The following is a 23,895-nucleotide window of genomic DNA, read 5'->3' as shown; positions in this document are numbered from 1 at the left end:
ACCTAGGAGGGGAATTATGACTTAGATGACCCAAATATAAAAAGTCACAGTCTGCTGATATATCCAATATTGCAAACAGAGACTGTATCTTACAAGTTGGAAGAATCAGCATCAGTAACATGGCTCTGACCCGGACGCTGGTGTCCTCTTTGAGAGTTGGCATCGTAGTATTTGCCTCTTCGTGGGCCTCCTCGTCGAGCGTGGACCAGTTTACTGTAGCTTCACAGTCGGCACCTGAAGACTACACGTGGCTGCCCTGTTGTTAGGTCTTTTATTTTGTGATGTCAAATCCAAATTAGTGAGATTCTAAATCAGTTTAGTTTTTCTCGGGTGCTGTTGCTATTATACAAGCGGGATAAATGACTCAAATCTAAAATGGGTTGGTCTGAAGTAGCTACATTACTCATAGGTGTGGTTTGGGCATAACGTGCAATAAACCAATCAGAGCGTTATCTCACATTTCCCATTAAAAGCAGGCGCGCTTGTTCCGTGGGCAGATTGCTGTTATAATGGCGGATTTGCCTAGGCGCCTCCTCTTTTCGCTGAACCGTCCCCGGGAGCGCAAGTTGATTCCCTAATTTACCGACGTGAGTCTGTGGAGGGAAAAGTCCGCTGAGCGTCGGGTGCAAAATAGGAACAATACATGCGTCGGTGTACAAAGTCAATTGCGCTGGGTGCAAGATAGGCCCTTACTCCCTTAATGTAATAATCTTTAAAATATTTGTATTTAAATAAATGTCTGTTAAGTCACTATTGCCGAATGAGTTAACACAATGGTGATTGAGCCTATGGCCCACTGATTTAAGCCCTTTCATTTGCAGTATTACCAACTAGGTGTTTGTGGCGACTTTCCGGGGGAAAATAACAAGCGGTGCACAGTTAGTGATGCGTTTTTCATCACCCAGAAGTGGTTGGTCCACAAGAGAGGGTAGCAATATTATTTTCTCCCACTATGGCCACGCCAAGACCCGCCCTTCAATAGCTACTATTGGCCAGGCGTCCATGCTTACGCAAGGCAACTTAACCTGATTTGTACCGGTCCTATCCCCTGACCAACGGGCTATCCTAATCTTAAAGGTCCCATGGCAAAATTTCACTTTGTGAGGTTTTTTAACATTAATATGCGTTCCCCCAGCCTGCCTATGGTCCCCCGGTGGCTAGAAATGGCGATAGGTGTAAACCGAGCCCTGGGTATCCTGCTCTGCCTTTGAGAAAATGAAAGCTCAGATGGGCCGAGCTGGAATCTTGCTCCTTATGAGGTCATAAGGAGCAAGATTACCTCCCCTTTCTCTGCTTTGCCCACCCAGAGTATTTGGCCCACCCATGAGAGAGAGACATCATGGCTTTCAAAGAGCAAAGTGGCAGTTGGTCAAGGCCACACCCCACCCTCCACCTTGCCCCCCCTCCCCCTCTCCTCCTCAGTAGCTACAGACACAGAAATGGCACATACTAAGGAAAGCTCATTGTGGGACTGGCTCTATTGGCTATAATTCTGCACCAAGGCTGAATTTCAGGAAAGAGACTTCAGATACAGTATTAGGAGACCACTGAGGGCTATATAAAAGAGACTTCAGATATAGTATTAGGGGACCACTGAGGGCTATATAAAAGAGACTTCAGATATAGTATTAGGGGACCACTAAGGCCTATATAAAAGCATCCAAAGAGCACCATGTCATGGGACCTTTAACCACTCGAGGGGAAATGCCTAACCCCAACCAATTGAGCTGCTTTGTAGGGCGGGTCTTGGCGTGGCCATAGTGGGATTCGTAATTTTGCGAGAGGGTAGGCAGAGCTAACACAACAGACTGGCTCTTCCACTCACTTGTGTGTGAAGCGGCGTACTATTTTTTTCCCCGTCTCTGCTAGCCCTGCGGTTACTATGGCCAAACAAAAGAGTCCTGACGGCAGACTATATTTACAGTCACTGCTACAGACAAATAAACTTGAAAAACAGTTGAAAGGGAAGGTGAGATCCAAAAAAAACACCTGCAAAAACTGCAGTACCTCTTTACCAAAGGTGCCGCCAAAAAGGAACAAAACAGAGCTCTGAGATTGTAACTTTATGCACACTATTGACTAGAAATGCTGCCGCTTGTTCTTACAACCCAGATTTTACACATCAGTCTGCTGACTACATTCAGGAAAAGTTGCATAACGCCTTTTGTGACTCCAGGGGAAGCTGTGTGAAGTCTGATAAATGTCCTTAAAGTGTTCATATTATGCTTATTTTCAGGTACATAATTGTATTTAGAGGTTCTATCAGAATAGGTTTACATTGTTTCATTTTCAAAAAACGCCATATATATGTTGTACTGCACATTGATGCAGCTCCTCTTTTCTCCCTGTGTGTTGAGCTCTCTGTTTTAGCCACAGAGTGAGGCGTCTCACTTCTGTTCCATCTTTGTTGAAGTCGCACATGCGCAGTAGCTAGGTAAGGACTACTAGCCAGTCAGAAGCAGAGTATGAGGGCGTGCCATGCTAGCAGCTAGGCGAGCAGAGCTGTTTGGAGCAGTTTGGGAACAGTGTTTTCTTTTGGAGATGGTAAGTCCCTTTGGGGTGGACTTTGGGCCTTTTCACTTTGTAAACCTATAACCTGCACAAAAAAGATATATGACACAATAAAGGAAAGGGAAAAGACCAAAAAGCATAATATGAGCACTTTAAGTGATGTCAGTTGAGTCGGCGTCCGTTGGAACTACAAATCTGAGAATGAAAACAATGGAGTACTCTTCTTCTTTTTTTTTTTTTTTTTTTTTTTTTTTTTTAAAGTGTAGGCTTTTGTTTCTACTAGCTACAGTAATGTGGAACAGAGTTTCCCCTCAGTGATGAAGTTAAGTATATCACACTTTAACTACAGCTCTGATGAGTCACTGTGGACAGATATCCACACAGACTTTCAGTGTTTTAAATATTGATGGAATCATGCGGCATGTTTTGGTCTGGGTTTCTAGTAGCTGACCTTGTCCATGTGTTATACACGGGTAAACATTTTAAGAAGCTCATTGTTAAGTGATGGTGTCCTAAGATGTGAAAGACACAAAAAAACTTTCAATTAAAAATGTAGGCACGGGCGCCTGGGTAGCTCACCTGGTAGAGCACACGCCCATATACAGAGGCTTAGTCGTCGACGCGGTAGCCGTGGGTTCGGTTTCCGACCTGCAGCCCTTTGCTGAATGTCATTCCCCCCTCTCTCTCCCCTTTCATGGCTCAGCTGTCCTGTCACAAGTAAAGGCCTAAAATGCCCCAAAAAGAATCTTAAAAAAAAAATGTACGCATTGTTTTTCCTGTTTACAATTTCTCTAAAGATAAATGCTATTTTGATTCAATTCTGTGCACTCTGTATCATTATAAAACAGATTTATCTATTCATTGTTGCAATTTATGAAAAAAATAATGACCCCTTCACTACTGTTATTACTAGATAAATAGAAATTGGGTTTAATAAAAGGTGATATCTCCATTTAATGGCACAGGACAATATAAAAGTGAGATAAGACAACAGTTGGTCATTGAAGCGTGTGTGCCATCTTGTTATTGGGCTTTTAGTGTGTTTGTTTCTCAACTAAGTGCACTCAGTCTCCCTATCTGCTGTCTATTTTAGGACCGTAGCCATAAAGCATAAAACATAGCCTGAGGAATGAATCTTTTGAATCCTATTCAGCTCATAGTAAAAGTGTGTGTGCGTGTGCGTGTGCGTGTGCGTGTGTGTGTGTGTGTGTGTGTGTGTGCGTGTGAGTGTGAGTGAGAGACAAGGACTAGAAAGCCAAAGGATGAATGCAGTCATGTTTTTGATGAAAGGATGAAAGAAAAAAAGCGCTGCTCCATAATTGTAACACCCAGTGAAAGTGGGACGAATAAATAAACACAGAGTAAATGTTGAACAGCGTGTTGTTTCTGGCCCATATGTGTAAACATACAGCATATCAAACAGTGGAATGGTTGGCCTGGCCTGTATAGGCTGGTATTGCAAGTCTTTCTCTCTTTCTTTCCCTTTTCACCTGCTCTGCACTTCTCCTGCCCACTTCCTCTCTCCTCTGTTGGCCATGTTGCATCTCTTGCCAGCCTCCTTCCTATCCTCCCTCCATCCCTCCCTCACTGTTCCTTTCTTTGCCTCTTCTGCTTCCTTTCTATGTCTCTTTCCCTCCCATTTTTCTCCTCCTCCACTAGAGTAGCTCAGTCGTACAGAGACTCAGATCACCGTGGTAACCTGTGAGAGAAAATTGGTTTGGTTCTTGGCTGGATCACAGCGAGAGAGGGAGAGGGAGAGACTGAGAAAGACACTGGGGCGACTGTGTGTGTGTGTGTGTGTGTGTGTGTGTGTGTGTGTGTGTGTGTGTGTGTGAGAGAGCGAGAGGGAGAGAGGGAGAGAGGGAGTAAGAGAGCAGCTTGTTTTGAGCAGGATGCTATCCAGTGGCTTGTGTGTGTGAGTTGTAAAGGACCAGAGGGCAGCTCTCTGGGGTTCCAATCCCTCCAGCATTAGGCGTCTGAGTGTGTTACATCAGGTGAGTGTGTCGCCTCGACTGTACCACGGTGTAGTCTGTGGTGTGCATGGGGGCTGGATAGTATTGTCATGTTTTCTTGTATTTTTTCAGTTTTCACAAAAGGAAGTTGTTTAGCAATTTTGGTCCTGGTTATGTTAGTCTGTGTGCAAGAAAAACGTCGACAGGGATGTGGGTGTATCTTTAGGACAAACAGATGCTCTCTCTCTCTCTCTCTCTGTATGTATAAAGACTAATGGCACATTGGCTATAGAAATGCTAATACAGTTTGTTATTCTTAACCACTGTAAGAGCAGCGTCTGTACATATTTAGCAGCATTGGATGCTCTTTTACCCTGGTTTGAATGCTGCTGTTGTGTGTGTGTGTGTGTGTGTGTGTGTGTGTGTGTGTGTGTGTGTGTGTGTGTGTGTGTGTGTTTGTGTGTTATGTAATGTTAGTTGTTCTGCATGTAAATGATCTTGGTTGTACAAAGGGCTTTGTTTTGAGGAGCATTTGCACTTGTGTGTTTAAAATTAACACTGTGTGTGTGTGTGTGTGTGTGTGTGTGTGAGACCGAAACAAAAGTAATGGGTTTTGATGTTGAACAGATGATGATGTCTTATAAGCATACATCATAACAGTAGAGATGTAAATGTTGACACAGATTGACACAGATTCTGGTATGTGTGTGTATGTGTATTTTATCTTGTAGAAGTATCGTCAGAGCTTGGCTGGACTGTTGGCACCTCCTTATGGAGCTATGGAGAGTGGATCCAACAATGACAGTGCGCACACACACACACACACACACACACACACACACACACTCACTAGTGAAATGAAAGAAACAGTGTGTTTGTGTGTATAGTTCAACATAAAACAATAAAAATAGTAACGTAGCATTGTGAAACAGAGGTCCGATATTGAATAGGTTGTATTCATAAGTGAGTATAATGTGGTAAAATAAGTTTTATAACTTGTAAAGGAAGAAGGAGCACTTTATTTTTGTCTTTTTCTTTTATGGAGTGAAGACTTTGTTGAACATCTTTCATTCAAGTATTCCTGCTTCCTTCTATAGATGTCATACTCGTTTCCCACCTGCTGTTTATCAGAATATCTTGTGCAGTAGAACATGCCTCCCTGCATGATTTAGCATCTAAGCCACACAATGAATAGGTTGTGTTTTTGGAATAAAAAAAAAGTATCCGCAGCCTTTAAAAATCTTTAATTGAACCAGCTTGACGACAGTGTTTTTTTTTCCTCCTCAGGACTTGCAGACAAAGACAACATGAACTCGGACTCTGCAAACAAAGCTCACAACAACAAGGTAAATACTCTCTCTGGCTCACTGCTTGGAACCTCAAGGTCTGTTTTGGATTTGTGGAGGAAGTAGGAAGGAACTTAATCCTTTAAACAAACTGCCAGCACGTTTCGAAGAGCTGTGCCCTTCCTCGCAGCACACAAAGCATGAATGAAGCAAACTCCCGGTCAATATGCTGTGGGCCAGGCAATCTCCGTTTATCTTGGACTCCTGTTCGCCTCACTACTAGTGTCAGAATATATGGGTGGACTGGGCATTCAAGGTTGAGAAAAAACTATTATTAATCGCAATTTTATCGATATCGCAAAATGGACTAGTGCAATATCCAAATCGCAGGGCGGGTGCAATATTTGTTAAAGGCAAAATCTGTGTCAAACCATTCTAAAATAAAGTATTGTGGTGCTACAGAGACATCCTGGCCTATAAATCGTATCCTACAGACAAAAAAAAGAAGCTTTGTTTGGTACAGATCCTCGCAAAAAATCAAACTTCAATAATTTTTTATATTTTTCAATGAAAATGAGAATGATACAAAAATGATCATTCCCTCCAATATCGTGAATCATATCGCAATATAAGTCAAAAATAATCGAAATTAGATATTTTCCTAATATCGTGCAGCCCTAGTTTTAGCCTTGTATGTTTGATAGAGCTGGCCAGTAGATGAGTGGGTTTTTTTGTTTGAAGAAAATGCTGTCGGTATAATTTGAAATCCAAAGGTACTTCATTCTTAACGAAAAACAAAGACGCCGTTCTCTTTGTTGTAATCAGCGCAAAAAGAAGATGGGGAACCAGACCGCAGTGTCATAACATTGTGCACTTCTGCATACTTTCATGTTGGTGAATGAATCAGAATGAATGTTGGAGGTGTGTGCGTTCTGAGAAGAGATGGGGATGACTCACAGCTGTGATCCTCTGTAGTTGTGCTAATGCAAGCTAATGCATGCACATAGAAAAAAAGATCCCATCTGCCCAATTAGCGGGCATTTCTTTGTTGTTTTCAACAGCAGCTGTGTGTGTGTGTATACACATCTGTCCTTTACCTCTCTTTGTAAGGTGCAGGTGTGATCTGTAGAGGATGTGTTTGCATGTATGCTCTGTGTTTTTTGATACTGTTTTACTGGTATGAGCACTCTGTAGTGCTGTGCTGTATGTTAAAAGTACACTGTGTAGTGTTTTATAAGCTAAAATCAATGTCTTAATTCATAAATACGTCCTCATTGGTGCAAAATGACCTCTGCCAATGATCTGACTTATCCTCGTAAGCGAAGAATTTCTTATCTGTATTTACACTGGACAGGCAAGTCCAAGGAAGCTTCCATGTCATTCCGCCATTTTGAAAAACTATAATCGCTGTATAAGGGACATAAAGCACTAGCCTGCCTGTTTAGCTAATCCACAACGCGTTTTCGTTCAGGGCCAGCGTCATGTGACTGAAACCAGCTGAAACGGAGAAGGAGATCAGTGAGAAGCGGTTGTCACCGCCCCGGCAAATTTGAAAGCCTGCACTTTAGTTCATAATGGAGAATCATACTTATGGCGAGCCACAGGAGAAGGAATCCTCGTCGCCAAAAAAGGCAAAAAAATTGGAAGACATGTTGTCATAGCTTCTAGTACCGTAGTTGAAAAAGCGAGGCGCTAGAGAGCGCTATTCGTTTGAATGCAAAATACAATTTCACCACTAGATGGGAGAAATTCCTACACAGTGTACCTTTTTAAAAGAACTGACATCCACGTTACAGCACGTGTTGACTCTTGGATTACAGTTAACAAACTAGCCTGCTGTTCCTGTGTGCTCTGTAGATCTCTTCGGAGAAGCTGCAGAGAGCGGGGAAGGTTCTCCGTAACGTCATCCTGTCCAGAGCCCCACACATGATCCGAGACAGGAAGTACCACCTTAAGACATACAGGTGGGGGCATGTTTTTCTACAATTCCAACTGTGTGTTTAAACAGAATAATGCATGCAACTAGCCTGACAAGCCAGACCCACATCCAGATGTAGGATCTGGGAACTCACCATTGACGGAGCTCAATCTGAGGGGCGGGATAAACGGTTGTCTTTCAAATTCCCTCTGCACGTAATAGGATAGCGCTACAACCAGGCAGAGCAACGAAGAAGGTAGCGGAGCTAGTTGATAGATTAAACTTTTGCCGTATCCGGTCGGCAAAACTCCGAACACATCTTCCTTTTTTAAGAATGATTTCTGTGCCGTTCTTTGTTCTTTTATCAAAGAAAAGCTGAACTCCAAGTCTTGCAGAAGTCCGCTGTTCCCAGCAGCAGCAGCCATAAGCCCCGCCCACTGACTCTATACACAATGTGATTGGCCTGACCAAAATGTGGTTTTTGCAGCTTGAAAGTCAACGGAGAGTGCCTAGACGCCCCCTGGCTGCCAAATAAATTTGCTGCCACTAGGGGGAGTCTAGATTTCTAGGCTAGCATGCAACGGCTTCAGAAGCTAATGTTCTGTGGATGTAATTTGTGTGTGTGTATTGCAGACAATGCTGTGTAGGCACCGAGCTGGTGGATTGGTTGGTGCTGCAGAGTGCCTGTGTTCTCACACGCTCCCATGCTGTTGGGATGTGGCAGACACTACTAGAAGAAGGGGTGCTCAACCACGGTAACTTAAACTTTGGATTATTGCTTTCTCATAGTAGTGTATGCTGTTTAGTTTCACTTCACGCGCCGCACAGTTGTCATAAAATACTACAGGCAAGTGCTTTTGCTATTAAAAATCGTCCAGCGCCTGCGTCGTTTAAATAGCAAATGCGCCCATCTCTGCGCCCATGGGCGTGCTGGTCTTACAGGGAGGTGTGTTCAGGTGAATTCCTGGCGTATTGCTATCTTGAGGCAGCGGGAAGTAAACGCGCCATTGACTAAGAAAAACCTGGTCTAAAGTCAATAGCGAGCATTTCGCATGCAAAAGATAAAAAATAAAAAATATTACAATGTGAAATAGTATTATATTATTATATGATCTGCTTGTCTGCTTTCACTTGAAGCACAAGCAGATCAGGTTCTTCTCTCCTTCCTTCTCCTTTTTTTTTCCTACCACCATCCCCCATCTTTGGGGGAACTTTATTTTTATTATAGAGCTATATTTTTGTATACACAGTATGTTACATTCAGATTTAGAATTACAGTCAGTGCATTAACGGTTGCCCCACCGTGACCATTCACCCTGTTTTAGTGAGACCCTGGATCCATATAAGGGCAGGGGGGATTTAAAGCACCACGTATGAAGTGTAACACAAAACACATAAAACGCGACAAGGTGGCAAACAGAACAACAGAAGGAAGTGAGACGGGACAATTACAAAACTGACAAGATTGGACTGGACAGGACAGTTGACAAACATCAGAATGTATTATTAATAATTGGGTAGAATGATCTACGATTTGAAGGGAGTTGGAAAAAACATGTTATGCATAAGTGTGGATGGTGTTGCTAGTGTGTGTATGTGTGTATGAGTAAAGTGATAACTGAAAGGAAAAAATAATGAAAAGGGGAAAAAGAAGTCCTTCCTGCTCAGCAAATCCGCCAATCATAATATCAATGCGCCAAGGTACAAAACGCGCCTGGCATTTAAAGAGAATGGGAGATGACACTCTGATTGGTCTATTGCATGTTACGCCCAAAACACACCTACGAATTAATGAAGACACTAAGTACAACCCTTTTGAACCATGCGCCCGGCGCACAGACCCTTTTTTCCGCCGTCACACTAGCAAAAGTGGATTCGTACATGCCCTACAGGCACCTGCGCCAGACGCTTCACGCTGTGCGCTTGAATCGTTAAAATAGGGCCCTAAACCTCTATTGGAAAACAGCAAAAAGTGTCTCTGTTTGACTCTGAGTTGGAGTGGTGGTTTTACTAAATCTGAACGTCAATCGCACTGAACGTTTCATCATTGGAAAATAAATGAGGGGTTTTGAAGCAGCAACATAAAATATAGATTACATCTCAATCTCAGATCCACATGCTTCAAAGAAGCTGTCTAAAGTTGTCTTCTGAGATAAAAAAACAACAACAACTGCGATTGCTCAGAATCAGTAGACACGTACAGTATGTGTGCTTATACGCGTACGCTTGTGTTTTTTTTTTTTTACCATGTTTGTTTGTCTGCTCTTCAGTGGACCAGGACCTGGGTTTCCAGGACAAGTACCTGTTCTACCGTTTTCTTGACGATGAGGATCAGGACACGCCGTTGCCTGGTGAGGAGGAGAAGAGGGAGAGTGAGGAAGAGCTGCCAGAGACCGTCCTGTTCCTCGCTCAGATTGGCCCCGATGCACTGCTGCGCATGATCCTCAGGAAATCGTCAGTAACAGTGAATATAATGGCATGAACTTGACACTGGCAACACATTACTAGTTACATATTTTCAAGTAAATCAAGAAAGCTTATTTAATCTTTCCCTTTTCTGCAACTTTTAATATGTAATGTGCTACTTTACTGCAGTCTTTTTTTCTTCTTCTTCATGTTTCAATTATGCTGCTGAGTTGGCATACTGAACCAAATGTAATCCAAAACCAATATTTGTAACATGTCTTACTATCCGGTAGGAAACAATCCAATCCTGTTGTTTTGTGGTTCGTATCCTATAATCTGCTGGCTTGAGCTGTGTGACTCTGAAAGCTGTGGCGAGCTCTCGGAGAACAAAGCGACACAACGCAGGGTTCGGTTCACAACGTTCTAAAGGTTTAATGGGACACACAAGGATGTATACATTTTCTAACAATGGATCCATTCACTCAGGTGACGTGTGAGTAGAAAGATAAGAGAGAGGCTCCATAAGAAAGGAGGATTGGTTCACGCAGATCCATCTTCAGGACAGGAAATAGTTACAATTTATGATTCAAATTAAAACAGATGAGAGAGGCTTTGTTCAGATGTTCTACCGAATGGAAAGCAACATATTCACAACATTATCATAACATAATATGAACAAATCATCTGTAGTGACTACTTTCCAATCAGCAATATTATTTTAGCTTTTGGGTTTGTCATTATTACTAATTTTTAGGGCTGCTCCCTCTTAGTCGATTAGACGACTAATCGGCCGTTTTGGTCTTAGTCAACTTAGATTTCTTTAGTCGATTAGTCATGTTTTATGCTTTTTTCATGCTGAATGACTTATTTCCAAGAAACATATGAGCACCTCTCTGGTAAACGCAAGAATTAAAGTGGTGCTTTTGCATGACTCTTTGCGGGGAAACTCGATTGTAATCAACTAATCGATTAGTCGATACAATTGAATGAGCTTTAGTTGACTAAGAATTTCTTCAATCGAGCACAGCCCTACTAATTGTCCTCCAGTGTAATAAGAGGTGAAGCATGCATGAATTGTTCATCTTGAGAAAGCTCTCTGTGTGTGTGTGTGTGTGTGTGTGTGTGTGTGTGTGTGTGTGTGTGTGTGTGTGTGTGTGTGTGTGCGTGTGTGCGCGCGCAGGCCTGGTCAGAGGACAGGGGATGACCTAGAGATCATCTATGATGAGCTGCTTCACATCAAGGCCTTAGCTCACCTCTCCAACACTGTGAGTAAGCCGGTCCACTTTTCTTTTAAAGGGACAGTACCGATTTCCAAGAGGGCTGTTGATTTATCAGAAACACTTGCCTCAGTTGTTTTTGTTTTTAAGACCAGACAGAGAAGTTGTAGTTACTAACATTAGCATTAGCATATTTCTCTTACCCATATAATGGGACACAGCTTTACACCAATCGGCCCTGTGTTAGCATTCATCATGTAGAGCAGGAATCTTCAACAGGGGGTCCGGGATCCTCAGAGTCGATGCAAGTTTTTTTTCAAAGAATTAAAAAGTCTTAACATAAATCCAACATATTATTAGCAAATATAAATCCCCACTGCATACTGGCCTATAGGTAAGGTAGTCACTAAGGTAGCCATCCACACATACACTTTATTCTAAGGATTCACTGTGCCACATGTATGTTTAAACATAAAAACATGATTCAAAAAATCATGCCAACAATTATTATTTTATTTGCTTAGTATTCTATGCAACAAAAGGTATGTATAAAGGCTTTAGGCCACCCTGCACGTTATTGTAGTCCCGGTTTAATATGCAACTTCATTTTATACAATACATGTAGTAGGGGGTCCCTGCTCAGTCTCTCTTTCAGTTAAGGGGTCCCCTGGTGTAGAGGAGCAGGGGGTGTAGTGTTGCACATGGTTAAATTGTGGCTCGAAGGTTTTGTAACCACTGTTCCTATGGTGCAAGTTTACATACTATTAGTCAACTTTAACTATAAAATTAAAGGATGTTTTGTTGTCATCTTAACTAGTTAACAGTTGCCAACTTTTAAGGTGGAATGAGTTCTTGCATGTTGCAATGCATACGCTGACATTGTCAATTAATCAACACAACAAGTGTCAAAATGACTGATTTGTTTTTATGTCTCTTTTTTATGACATATGCTTTAGTGATTATTGGATCTTTTAAGCGGTTAAAATATATCAGTTTCAGCCATATTATGCAAACTGAGAATATTCCATTTCCTCACTTGGAGAAAAAAATAGCAGTACACCCCTGTAGAGGAGTCCTTAAGTCTGTGTTTTTATTATGCTCCATGTAGTCCTACAGTAGAATCAGTGTTCTTGTTCTGTATTTTAGATGCAGTCACATTATTACAGTAATGTAAAGTCACATGAAGCACATTCCAGGAAGTGGTTCACAAACAAATAGCTTTTTGATTGAACTGCTTTTTATTCAGCATTCCCTCCATTATCCTTTTGAACACAGTGCTTGTGGATATTAATTTCAGCCAACTAAAAGTCTCATAAAACAAAACTCTCCATGTGCTGTCATGAAGCACTGTAAGGACTCCAAGGTCGCTTTAAATAATCCTTTAAAAACCCTCATCTGTGCATTTTACTGTTCTCTCACATATTTCTGCAGTGCCGCTTAATCCAGTATGACTTGAGCGGTGTACTCTGGTTTTTAGGTGAAGAGGGAACTGGCGAGCGTCGTGATCTTCGAGTCGCATGCAAAAGCTGGAACCGTGTGTGAGTTTTGTCCACTTTGTCCTAGAATGCATATTTTTTTGTATATATAGTGTGGAGCATGGGTTTGAGCCCTGCTTATTTTTCTCTTTGCCTATATTTTACATATTGGCAACTTGGCACCTCTAAAAGTATGCCAAATGATCTATTAGCAGTTCTTGTTTGGAATGTATCCATGGATGTACTGACAATCACTGGATTACTTTGCTACCAAAGCTACCAAATGTGATGATTCTCAAGTTCTGGAGTTGTAAGGAACTTTTTTATTCTATCATTTCTAAGCGGATGTATTCGCAATGGACACAAGAGATGGTCACAATCAAACTAAGAGTATGTGTATCATGTCTATGTGTTCAGATTTCACTGTTATAGCTCAAAGACGTATTGATGCAAATTATAGCGCATGTCTCTCCCGCGGCTCCCCTGGGGATGTATGTGGGGGTGATATATGTATGTTTGTCCTTTTTATCTTCCAGTGTTCAACCAAGGAGAGGAGGGCACATCATGGTACATCATCCAGAAGGGCTCTGTCAATGTGGTTATCTACGGCAAGGTGTGTGTGTGTGTGTGTGTGCTTGAATGCATTCACGCCATTGCTTATATTTCTTTCTTTGACACATGCAGATTTCTGCTTCATTTGATGATGTGTCATCCGTATGTAATGGATTGAAATGTGTAGCTGATCGTGTCTTTATGAAGCAGACCGGCAATATCTGCCCTGCGGGGCTGAAAAAACACCAACAGTGGAGTTGGGCTAACTCTGCACAGCTAACCATGAATCATCACTTTGATTAAATGGCTTAAGGGATTGTGTGCATACACAATTTCACACCACACACCGATCTACAACCACTGCACAGTTAGATGTACTGCACATGCTCATGTACGCACACGCACACGCACACGCACACGCACACGCACACGCACACGCACACACACACACACACACACACAACACACACACACACACACACACACACACACACACACACACACACACACACACACAGATGACTCATCTCAGTCCTGTGTGGTCTTGCTCCTTTCTGGGTTTTTCTTCAGGGCTTAAGACAACTAGTAAACTGTGTTTGAGCTTGTGTGTATGTTGGCACGTGTTTGTTTATGCGTGCATTCATGCGTGTGTATGTGTGTCTCAGGGTGTTGTGTGTACGCTCCACGAGGGTGACGACTTTGGGAAGTTGGCCCTGGTTACAGATTCACCTCGTGCCGCCTCCATCGTCCTGAGAGAGGACAACTGTCACTTCCTTCGTGTGGATAAGGAAGACTTCAACAGGATACTCAGGGTAGGCAGACGAGAGATGGACACGTGTCCTCTGATGGGATACAAGTGTAGTCACACGAGCACCAAATGACCACCTTCGATCAAATACTGTTGTATATTCACAAAGTTGCTGCTAAGCCAGCATTCCTTTAAGCTCAGTTAACAGTGAGATGCATTCGATCAAACACTATCTGAATTCATTCATTTAGGCTGTCTAAAGCAGTGGTTTTCCAACCATTTTGGTCTGAGGTACCCCCACAGCCTTGTTAGATGAACCCATGTACCCCTTCATTCATTCCCAATGTGTTCCAAATGTATAACACTTATCAATTATATAAAGGTTGTTCATACAACTGAACTGTCAATAATTAGGTTGGCTTGGTCAACACTCGTACTACTACTTGGACGTGAAGCTGAATGTTTCAACCGTTTATCCATTACTTTTAGCCAACTATTTGAAATGTTTAGTCAGACCTTTTAACCATAGCTATTTATTTCTCGCATTTATGTAATCATTTCTTACTTACCTGTTTAACGTTCCTGTGTTCAGGTGCTACAGCTAATATATTAATCTTTTTTGGGCTTTTCCGCCTTTTAATCGACAGGACAGCTAGGTGAGAAAGGGGGAAGACATACAGAAAATCGTCACAGGTCGGATTTGAACCCTGGACCTCTGCGTTGAGGCATAAACCTCTCAGTATATGTGCGCCTGCTTTACCCACTGATCCAACCCGGCCACTAGCTAATATATTCTTTTGATCAAATTATAATTGCTTCTTTTTTTTATTTTGCTCTACAATCTTTCCAAGAAGTACCCCCTGTGGTGCAAACACCTCTGGGTTGCCATACTGGTACTATATGCCCGGTGATGCTGCCTGGCTAATGTTTGTCTCCCTCCTCTGGTAGAGGAGCTGTGCTACATTTTAAAAAGCCACATATCTTTTTGCATTTGACATGGAGTGATATTACTGACTTTGTACATGCATCTCGTTGTGTTTCTTAGGATGTGGAAGCCAACACAGTGCGTTTGAAAGAGCATGAGCAAGCTGTGCTTGTGTTAGAAAAGAGTCCTCGCGCCTCCACCCTGGGAAGCATCAAGTATGTGTGTGTGTGTGTGTGTGTGTGTGTGTGTGTGTGTGTGTGTGTGTTAGCGTGAGCTGTCTTGCATGTACGTACTTTACAAGTGGACAGGAGAATTAATCTGTCTTTCTTACCTCACCTTTTGCAGGTACACTGTGATATCAGGAACGCCAGAGAAGATTCTCGAGCACTTCCTGGAGGCCATGAGGATGGACATACATCACAGTGAACCAGGTAGCCAAATCCATGCATTGTAACGAAAAAGGGATATGGATTATTAATGGATGGATGGCATTTTCATAACCTTTCCGAACCTCTTGATTCTTTTGCACTCTATTTCCCTCCTTTCCCCTCTGACTCTCTTCCCTCTCGCCGTCTGTTTTTCTTCTCGTCTGTTAGACCCAGCAGTGGATGATTTTGTCCTTATGCACAGTATCTTCATGCCCAACAGCCAGCTGTGCCCTCTACTCATGGCACAATATCCTTTCTGCCTTTACTCTCTCTTTATGTACGATATTTCCTTTTTTATATATATACCGTTTGCAACACCTTATCCGGTAGATACACTCACAAATGTATAACTGTAGCCAGAATAGTATCATGACAACCCCACTCAAAAAAGGAAAGACATCGCTATTTGCTGCTTACTAAAACAGTGCTACTGACAGCATCTTGGATTGTGCAACCTACGGGTTTTGGGTTTATGGTAGCGCTGAAGCAGCAGTTGACCATTCAGCACTAATGAGTTTTGAAATTCACACCATAGTAACAAGTTGTAATCCCAGCTGCTTTTATTTATTGTCTTAGTCATTGCAATGCAAGTGTTCAGCCGCGTGTGCTTTACCACTGCTGCACTGATGGTTATACATAATAAACAGCACCCTTATTTGGCACCTAGTAGGGCAGTAATGTGGCTTGAGAAGGTTGAAATATCAGTTATATTTTCATTAATTTAGTTTGTTTATTTTAAACGTGTTAAAAAATATAAATAAGAACATTTCAGTAAAGCAAAACAACAAAATCCTCAGCAAACATCTTTCAAAATAACAGTTACTGATTCAATTTTTTTTCTGGTCCTACCCCCTTTTTTATTTTTTTGTTATACTTTACTAAAATAAAAAAAACTATTTAATTCTTCACTTATTTATATGCATATATGTATGTATACATTCATATATGCATACAGTACCAATCAAAAGTTTGGACACGCTTTCCTATTCAAGTCAATGAGAAAGCGTGTACAAACCTTTGACTGGTACATACATACATGCACATACATATGCATACACATATACACACACATGCTTACATACATACATACATACATAAATACATACATACATATATACTTTTGTTTGTCTCCCTTTTTTATCTGTCAGTTAAATCAAAATCGAAAAATAAGCCATCCAAACATCCAAAAGTAAAGCAGATCCTATTGTAAACCGGATGATACGATGGATTTAGCCGCCATATGTTTGGTTTAGATACATGCTGTGGTCGTACAGGTTTTGAGAATCAGATAAGCAATCGACGAATTGCATATCACTGTTTGCTGTTTGCTTACGGGATCCGAAATGTAAGATCCACGTCTTTCGTATTCATCTTTAACCTTGTGTGCACCTACCATGCGGCGTCTCCGCCCGGCTCTGAACAGGAGAGGTTGGAGTATGCGCTCAACAGTAAGAGGAGGGCCCTCATTCTGGCCCTGCGCTGGGCTAAAACACAAACGTACCTGCTTCAGGAGGAGCCGTCTGCAATCTCTTTCCTTGAGGTGACCAAAAGCAAGCTTTTAAATGCAGTAAATGACGCAACGTACACAGATCCTATGCATGGTCTGAGTGTGGTTCTTCCTCTCTGTCTCTGTAGGAGTTGTATGGGAGCTTATCAAATGATTCTCGGGTGTTGAGAGCTTTGAAAGACTTTGTTCCTGACCTGGAGAAAGTCGTCAAATTACAGTACGTTTCCCTGCTCCTGCACGTTCAACTTTTTTCTTTTTTTTTTATGTACCAGACACATTTATTGTATTTCTTTTTTTAAATTGTTTCTGCAATTACATTTGTAGTTCAGAAGAAGCCAAATCCATAAAAAAGGTACGTCTAGACTACTGTTTTCAACTAAATGTAATAGTTCATTTTAAATGTTATCATTGTGATGTGGATGCTGACTATACGGTCTTGCGTAATCAACAGAAAACGCTAATACGACAGTTCAGCAACGGAGAGGAAAGGCTGCAGAAGAAACAGCCCATTAGGAATCATGATGACAGTAAGTGTGTGTGTGTGTGTGTGTGTGTGTGTGTGTATATAATTATTTTACTCTGCTTGTGGCGAGCCCTGAAGAGCAAGATATTTATGTCCTCAGCAGATGAATTTAATATTTTGATAATCTTTTGTATTGTGTGGCTGGTAAGGGCTTCAGACTTTTAGTCTTCTTTTGTTTATTGTGGACAAATGCACCTTCATCTTGGACATAGTATAGTATTTCAGTGTTACTTTTGTATGTGTGTCTAGTCCTATTGAAGGTGTACTGCGGTGATCACACTTACACTACTATCCGGGTTGCCGTGGCAGCAACGGGAAGAGAAGTGATCAGCGCTGTGGCTGACAAACTTGGCACCACTGATGAGCTCGTGTTGGTCCACCTCAGCTCTGCAAGTGGTAAGAAAACCGATTTATTTAGATATGAAAGAGCAGCTGACAGCAGCATTACCTACTGACCGATGACAGTGTAAGGGATTTCAGTCGCTTATGCTAATTAATCCTCCCTGGAGGACCAGGACCTGATGAATACTGTTAGTTAACTGAGTATACCATGTGTACTGTGTATGCAAGGAGCAGGATTTAAAGTTTCCTAAATGAAAATGGTGTCACATAGGCTACGTTCAGACTGCAGGCAAACGTGGCCCAAATCAGATTTTTTTGGGGGGGTCAAGTGACCAGGTCAGACTTCTTCAGAAGTAGTGTGAACACTCAAATCTTTCCCCGATCAGATTTTTTTCAAATCAGATTTAGACCACTTCCATATGTGGTCCTGAATCAGACCCAGATCTGATTATTATTTTTTTCCAAGGCGGATTTGATGCGACTTTAACGTCAATCTACATCGACATTTGTCACAATTATGCGCCGGCGGGAGTTAGCCCTAGACACGGACAGTAAAATTAAAAACTTGACTAGGCCTACAAAATGGAGAACAGTGATGGAGCAAGTCAATGGAGGGAGAGTGTGGTGTTAGACCTAATTAGTGTATGGGGAGATACTTCTATCAAAACTAGAAGGATCAAGCTCTCTCTCTCTTTATTCTTCTCCTCAGCACCTGCTCATTAATGTTACGGCTGCCATTACACTAACATTTTGAAATAAAAGCGAAAAATGCTTCCTTCCTCCATAACCTCCCTAACTTTAGTGCAACAGCGTGCTGCGTCTGATGTCATTGTGATTGTTCTTTTGCGCGTGCGGGTCATTTTGAAACCGCAAACAGTTCACACTGGAATCCGATATAGGCCACATTTTAAAAGGTAATGTGAACAGCCAATTAAAGGCAGGGTTGGTCATGTTGAAAAGCCAGCAAGATTTAAAAGTAGCATCACTTCGGTGCTCGGTCTAACCCCTCCCCCTGCCCCGGGGGCTCCGACCCACACCCCACACAGACGTGCACGAGCACGGCTGCGTCGCTGCTTCAGAGCAGAGCGGAGAAAGGAGTCAGGTTTTACCTCGAGGAGGCATCTCATTGGTTCTTTCCATAAGTTGTTGCGGTGTAAGGAACATTCCAAACAATATAGAAAAAAGTGTATATAGGAAATAGTTACCAACCCTGCCTTTTATGGTCTAAGTGTTGGGACATATCTGGGTGGTGATTAAAAGTCAACTATCCCCAATTTTGTTACAGAAAAACAAATCCTGAAGCCTAATGACGTTTCAGTGTTTTCCACTCTGAGCATCAACGGCCGATTATTCGCCTGTCCTCGAGACCAGCTCAACAGTCTGGTAAGAGATTAATGTTCCCCCTGTTTACTTTGAACTTGGGAAGTTTTTTTTTTTTTATGTAAATGGTGCATTCTTTGTTGCGATTGTACTGTGATGGTGACGAGGTATGAACAGGACTTCAAACCGCAATAAGTAAAGCACACCTCGCCATGCTTTATGGGAATCGTACGCACTACTACAATGGATCTTTGTCACGTGACATTGTTTGAAAGAAGCTACATGTGTATAAATGAATGTGATTGTCATACATTGATTCTTTGAATATGTGTGAACTGTACTCGTATATATTTTTATTTTTTGTATGTGCTTATGATTTTGCATGTGTGTATGTGTGCCTCAGACTCCCCTTCCAGACCAGGAGGGTCCCTCTGCAGGCTCCATGTCAACCTTTGAGCTGATGAGCTCTAAGGACCTGGCTTACCAAATGACCATGTATGACTGGGAGCTCTTCAGCTGTATGCATGAGGTAGCACACACACACGCACACACGCACACATGCACACACGCACACACGCACACACGCACACACAAAACAACTTCAATCAATCAAATTTATCTAAAGTGTAAACTCACCATAATACATGGTCTCAATGCACTTGACACATAAATGGGCGCCTGGGTAGCTCTCCTGGTAGAGCGTGCGCCCATATACAAAGGCTTAGTGCTCGACGCAGCAGTCGCGAGTTCGATTCCGACCTGCGGCCCCTTGCTGCATGTGTTTCCCCCCTCTCGCTCCCCTTTCATGCCTAAAGCTGTTCTATCTAATAAAGGCCTAAAATGGCACTAAACATAAATAAAATAAAAAGAACACATAAATAACACACAGCAACAAAACAATTGAACAGCACTAAAACAGTAACAATAAAACCAGCAACATAGGACAGTGAGTTAAAAGGTTTGTTTGTAATGGATGCAGAAAGGAAGGCTGCTATGGTTGGCTGTAAGATAATGAGAAGAGGATTTAAAAAGGTCAGCTGATTGAGCTTCTTTAACATGTAGTGGGAGGCCATTCCAAAGATGAGGGGCACGGTAGGAGAAGGCTCTATACCCAACTGATTTACTAGGGGAATGACCAGGAGACCAGCATCAAGGGAGCGGAGAGGGCGGTGTATATGGTGTAATAAGCTCAGATAAAACTTCAGGCCAGAAGAGGAAGACAAGCATGTACAATGTTGCATAAAGCCTTATTTTACACTCTGAAATGAAGTACGGAGTCCGACCAGACAAGTGTAACCCTTTACAGCAAGTTGGCTTTGTATAGGCCTTTCTTTCTACACTGGTGCTCCATCGTTGTCCATGATTTAAAAAAAAAAAGCCCTGCATGAGTAATACTTGATAGATGCCATGTGACAGGGCCTGTCCACTGGATCAACTCCATACCTGCTCCCCTTAAACATCTCCTCCCTTTTGTCCCCAGCACGAGCTGCTCTACCACACGTTTGGCCGGCAGAGCTTTAGAAGAACCACGGCTAATCTGGACCTGTTTCTGCGGAGGTTCAACCAGGTTCAGCTGTGGGTGGTCACTGAGGTGTGCCTCTGCGGACAGCTCAGCAAGAGAGTCCAGCTCCTCAAGAAGTTCATCAAGATCGCTGCACAGTGAGTGGGAGCTGCGGCTGACCGTCACGCACTTCATACGCAGGCTACTCTGCACACGTGCACTTGGGACGAGTCTCACTGTATGTCTTTGCTTGCGTGTGTGCGTATTTGTCCATAGCTGTCGGGAGTTCAAGAACCTGAATTCATTCTTTGCCATCATTATGGGGATGAGCAACCCTGCAGTCAGCAGACTGAGCCAGACGTGGGAGGTAAACTTTGTCTAATCGATGTCTAGATCTTCAGTGAACCTCGGCTGTATTGCACTATTGCTAAATTTAGCCATTGCTACTACATTCATGTCGCTGAGATGCTCCTGTTTTTCCTGGCAGAAACTCCCCACCAAGTTTAAGAAGTTCTATGCTGAGTTTGAGAGTATGATGGTGAGTTGCGTGAAATTCCATTCACCACAAATCTGGCAGCACAAATCTATACATGGGTAGATAAAGAAAATGTATCCAGATACATATCTTACATCCTGGGGCACCTGTACCTTTTAGGGATAATTAAGAAAATATGTTTTTTTTTTTGTAGTTTGGGTAAACTGAGTTCCAAATGTCTTAGAAATGAACACAGTTTATATGTTTGGTGACAGGACCCATCAAGAAACCACCGGTCCTACCGGCTCACTGTCACCAAACTGGAGCCGCCAATCATCCCCTTCATGCCCCTCCTTCTCAAAGGTACGACTCCGTGTAGAGAACATTACCACTCCAGTCACTGTATCACATGGGAAATGACCACTGCGAGGAGGAACATGGCTGCCGTTACATTTCATTCATTTTCTCTACAGACATGACATTTACACACGAGGGCAACAAGACCTTCATTGACAATATGGTCAATTTTGAGAAAATGGTGAGTTTCTGTGCATGTTGAATTTTAAGGTTTTGTTTTATGCGTCATACCGTTCTTCACTCAAGTTTGATGTAATATCTAAAGAGCCTCCTTATCCCTATCTTTTCAGCGTATTATAGCGAACACAATTCGGCAAGTGAGGCACTGTAGAAGCCAACCATTCAGTAAGTCGGCTCGTTACCCTACTTTTATCCCATTTCCAGGCTGGCTTTACACACATCTTACCAATGACAATTTTTCTTCTTCTTCTGTGTCCTCTCTTACTGCGTTAGATCCCGAGATATGCCAACCCAACAAAAACCAAGCGGATGTACGGGGTTACGTTAGGAAGCTGTGCGTGATCGACAACCAGAGGGCACTGACGCAGCTCTCCTACAGGATGGAGCCTCGGCGGACATGAGCTCCAGATCTGCCACCGCCATCGCCTTTTCTATGATGTTAGCATAAAAAAAAAAACACACACACACACACACACACACACACACACACACACACACACACACTACCTGCATAAAATAACTCGACTGGCCGTTTAGTAGCGAATCACAACAGTCAATGACTTTAGCACTACCATGAGCTATTCTAGATGAAGGACTTATTACTGTGCCATTACAGGCCAAAACTGTTCAGCTGCTCTTTCGTGGCTCTGTCTGAGGATTTTAACCGTACTAGTTGTTACTGTTTGGGACCCGTTAGATAGAACTGTAATGTATAGAACTTGAATGGATATCCTGCATGACTGAACTTCAAAGGCTTTGTGTTCTATACAGTGGATTTCTATCAGACTGTCCTGAAATGTTGTGCTACCCCCAAAAGAGCCCTAGTTTACATTATATTACTGTACCTGCCTGTAAAGCAAACCGTACTCTCCTGGTGGTCCGACTCATAGACCGAAAACCCCATAAACTGTAGTAACCCAGACTCTTCATTCACCCTGTTGGATTTCCGGATAAATATGAAAGTACCTATTTACTTCATAATCTACATGATTATATCCAGATCTTTAGGATGTCCTTTTAGGTAAATAGCAGTTTCCCTTAACTAGTCAGACACTTCCAAACTACTAGACAGACTATTAGTTGGATTAAAGCCCTAATTGTATTGCAAACAGTGTTAAAATTTGACACAACAATATTGCGTTTTTTTTTCATCGGAGAGAAGCTCCTGTAGGATATGAATTATGCTCTGTTCTGAGGTCAGTTGTATAACCAAATTATACTTCTTCTGATTTGGAATCACTGACCCTAGATGCAGAGGCGACTTGTACTTTGAGGGGGGGAAATCTTGTTGTCTCAGTCCGTGTAATTTAATTTATATATATATATATATATATATATATGTGGGTGTAGATTGTGAGTGTGTTCTTGACAAGTGTCATTCATTTTCCTTTGATCTCAGGAGCTTCTGATGTGACTGTGTGTGTGTGTGTGTGTGTGTGTGTGTGTGTGTGTGTGTGTCGAGAACTGCCGTAAAGGCTGGCTTTCCCCCCAGAGCAGCCTGTAACTGTACTTGTATGTGTGTTCTGCCTTGTAAATAAAAAAAAATAAAAAGCTAATTTAACAGTGCTTATGCTTTGATGACATTCTTCAAAATGTGTCTTTGTCCCGCCGAGTGGTAGAGAAACTGAGGATGGTGATGCATTCAAAGGCTGGTGTTTATTTTAGTGAAGAACACTTTTGCACTATGTAGTGAAATGATTGATTGCAGCTTCGAGGAGTCATGTTTTATTCATCCAGTGAATCACTGTTGCGTCTCCTCGTAAAGTGTCCTAACTTCCCCGAGCTGATCTCACCTGTCCCTGCACCGTGATGTCAGCACGGCTGATGATGTCACTGGGTCATTCCTGTCAGGGTGAGTAACCACGCTTACCCAAAAAAAAAGAAAAAGTAACACACTATCCCTGCTTGGCTTCTCTGTGTGTATGTGTGTGTGTGTGTGTGTGTGTGTTTTTTTTTTTAGATGCAGAGTGTATGAGAGATGGATTTAGATATATGAGGCAGTCCCCCTCGTTGCTTACTGATTTACTGTTTCTGACACGCTATAGGCCAGAGCAGTATGTCTCTGTCTGTGTGTGAAGTGTATGGGGAGCTTTATATAGCCACAGTTATCCAGGAAGAAGGAATGCCCTGGATGCCAGTGACCATATTTGAACAGTGTGTCTGCTACAGGCAGACTGCACACACTGACTGCAAACCGTAAACTTACACACACACTCAAACCCTCACCTCCCCTTCATCTTCACGCTCTGTGCGTGTGTGTGTGTGTGTGTGT

At 42.3% G+C, this 23,895-nt stretch overlaps 1 protein-coding gene across 3 annotated transcripts in view; it reads left to right on the top strand.

Annotated features, from left to right (window-relative positions):
- LOC114564996 (rap guanine nucleotide exchange factor 4) overlaps positions 1-22,920 on the top strand; it is a 42,231-nt gene extending 19,311 nt beyond the window's left edge. For all 3 annotated transcript variants that reach the window (XM_028592761.1, XM_028592760.1, XM_028592759.1), the window contains 26 exons: positions 5,195-5,267; positions 5,751-5,809; positions 7,607-7,713; positions 8,301-8,422; positions 9,938-10,121; positions 11,254-11,338; positions 12,768-12,828; positions 13,302-13,378; positions 13,983-14,129; positions 15,111-15,205; positions 15,336-15,421; positions 15,587-15,665; positions 16,808-16,958; positions 17,054-17,142; positions 17,250-17,277; positions 17,377-17,452; positions 17,698-17,844; positions 19,076-19,173; positions 19,514-19,639; positions 20,591-20,769; positions 20,888-20,978; positions 21,099-21,149; positions 21,362-21,449; positions 21,560-21,624; positions 21,734-21,788; positions 21,897-22,920. In XM_028592761.1, the coding sequence (XP_028448562.1) occupies positions 5,195-5,267; positions 5,751-5,809; positions 7,607-7,713; positions 8,301-8,422; positions 9,938-10,121; positions 11,254-11,338; positions 12,768-12,828; positions 13,302-13,378; positions 13,983-14,129; positions 15,111-15,205; positions 15,336-15,421; positions 15,587-15,665; positions 16,808-16,958; positions 17,054-17,142; positions 17,250-17,277; positions 17,377-17,452; positions 17,698-17,844; positions 19,076-19,173; positions 19,514-19,639; positions 20,591-20,769; positions 20,888-20,978; positions 21,099-21,149; positions 21,362-21,449; positions 21,560-21,624; positions 21,734-21,788; positions 21,897-22,024 (2,547 nt within the window). In that variant the 3' untranslated portion in view covers positions 22,025-22,920. The remainder of the gene's footprint in view (positions 1-5,194; positions 5,268-5,750; positions 5,810-7,606; positions 7,714-8,300; positions 8,423-9,937; positions 10,122-11,253; positions 11,339-12,767; positions 12,829-13,301; positions 13,379-13,982; positions 14,130-15,110; positions 15,206-15,335; positions 15,422-15,586; positions 15,666-16,807; positions 16,959-17,053; positions 17,143-17,249; positions 17,278-17,376; positions 17,453-17,697; positions 17,845-19,075; positions 19,174-19,513; positions 19,640-20,590; positions 20,770-20,887; positions 20,979-21,098; positions 21,150-21,361; positions 21,450-21,559; positions 21,625-21,733; positions 21,789-21,896) is intronic.
- Positions 22,921-23,895: the final 975 nt, after the last annotated feature.

This window comes from Perca flavescens, chromosome 12 (genome assembly GCF_004354835.1).
Source record: "Perca flavescens isolate YP-PL-M2 chromosome 12, PFLA_1.0, whole genome shotgun sequence".
Taxonomy (NCBI): domain Eukaryota; kingdom Metazoa; phylum Chordata; class Actinopteri; order Perciformes; family Percidae; genus Perca; species Perca flavescens.
This window is presented reverse-complemented; position numbering and strand designations above follow the sequence as displayed.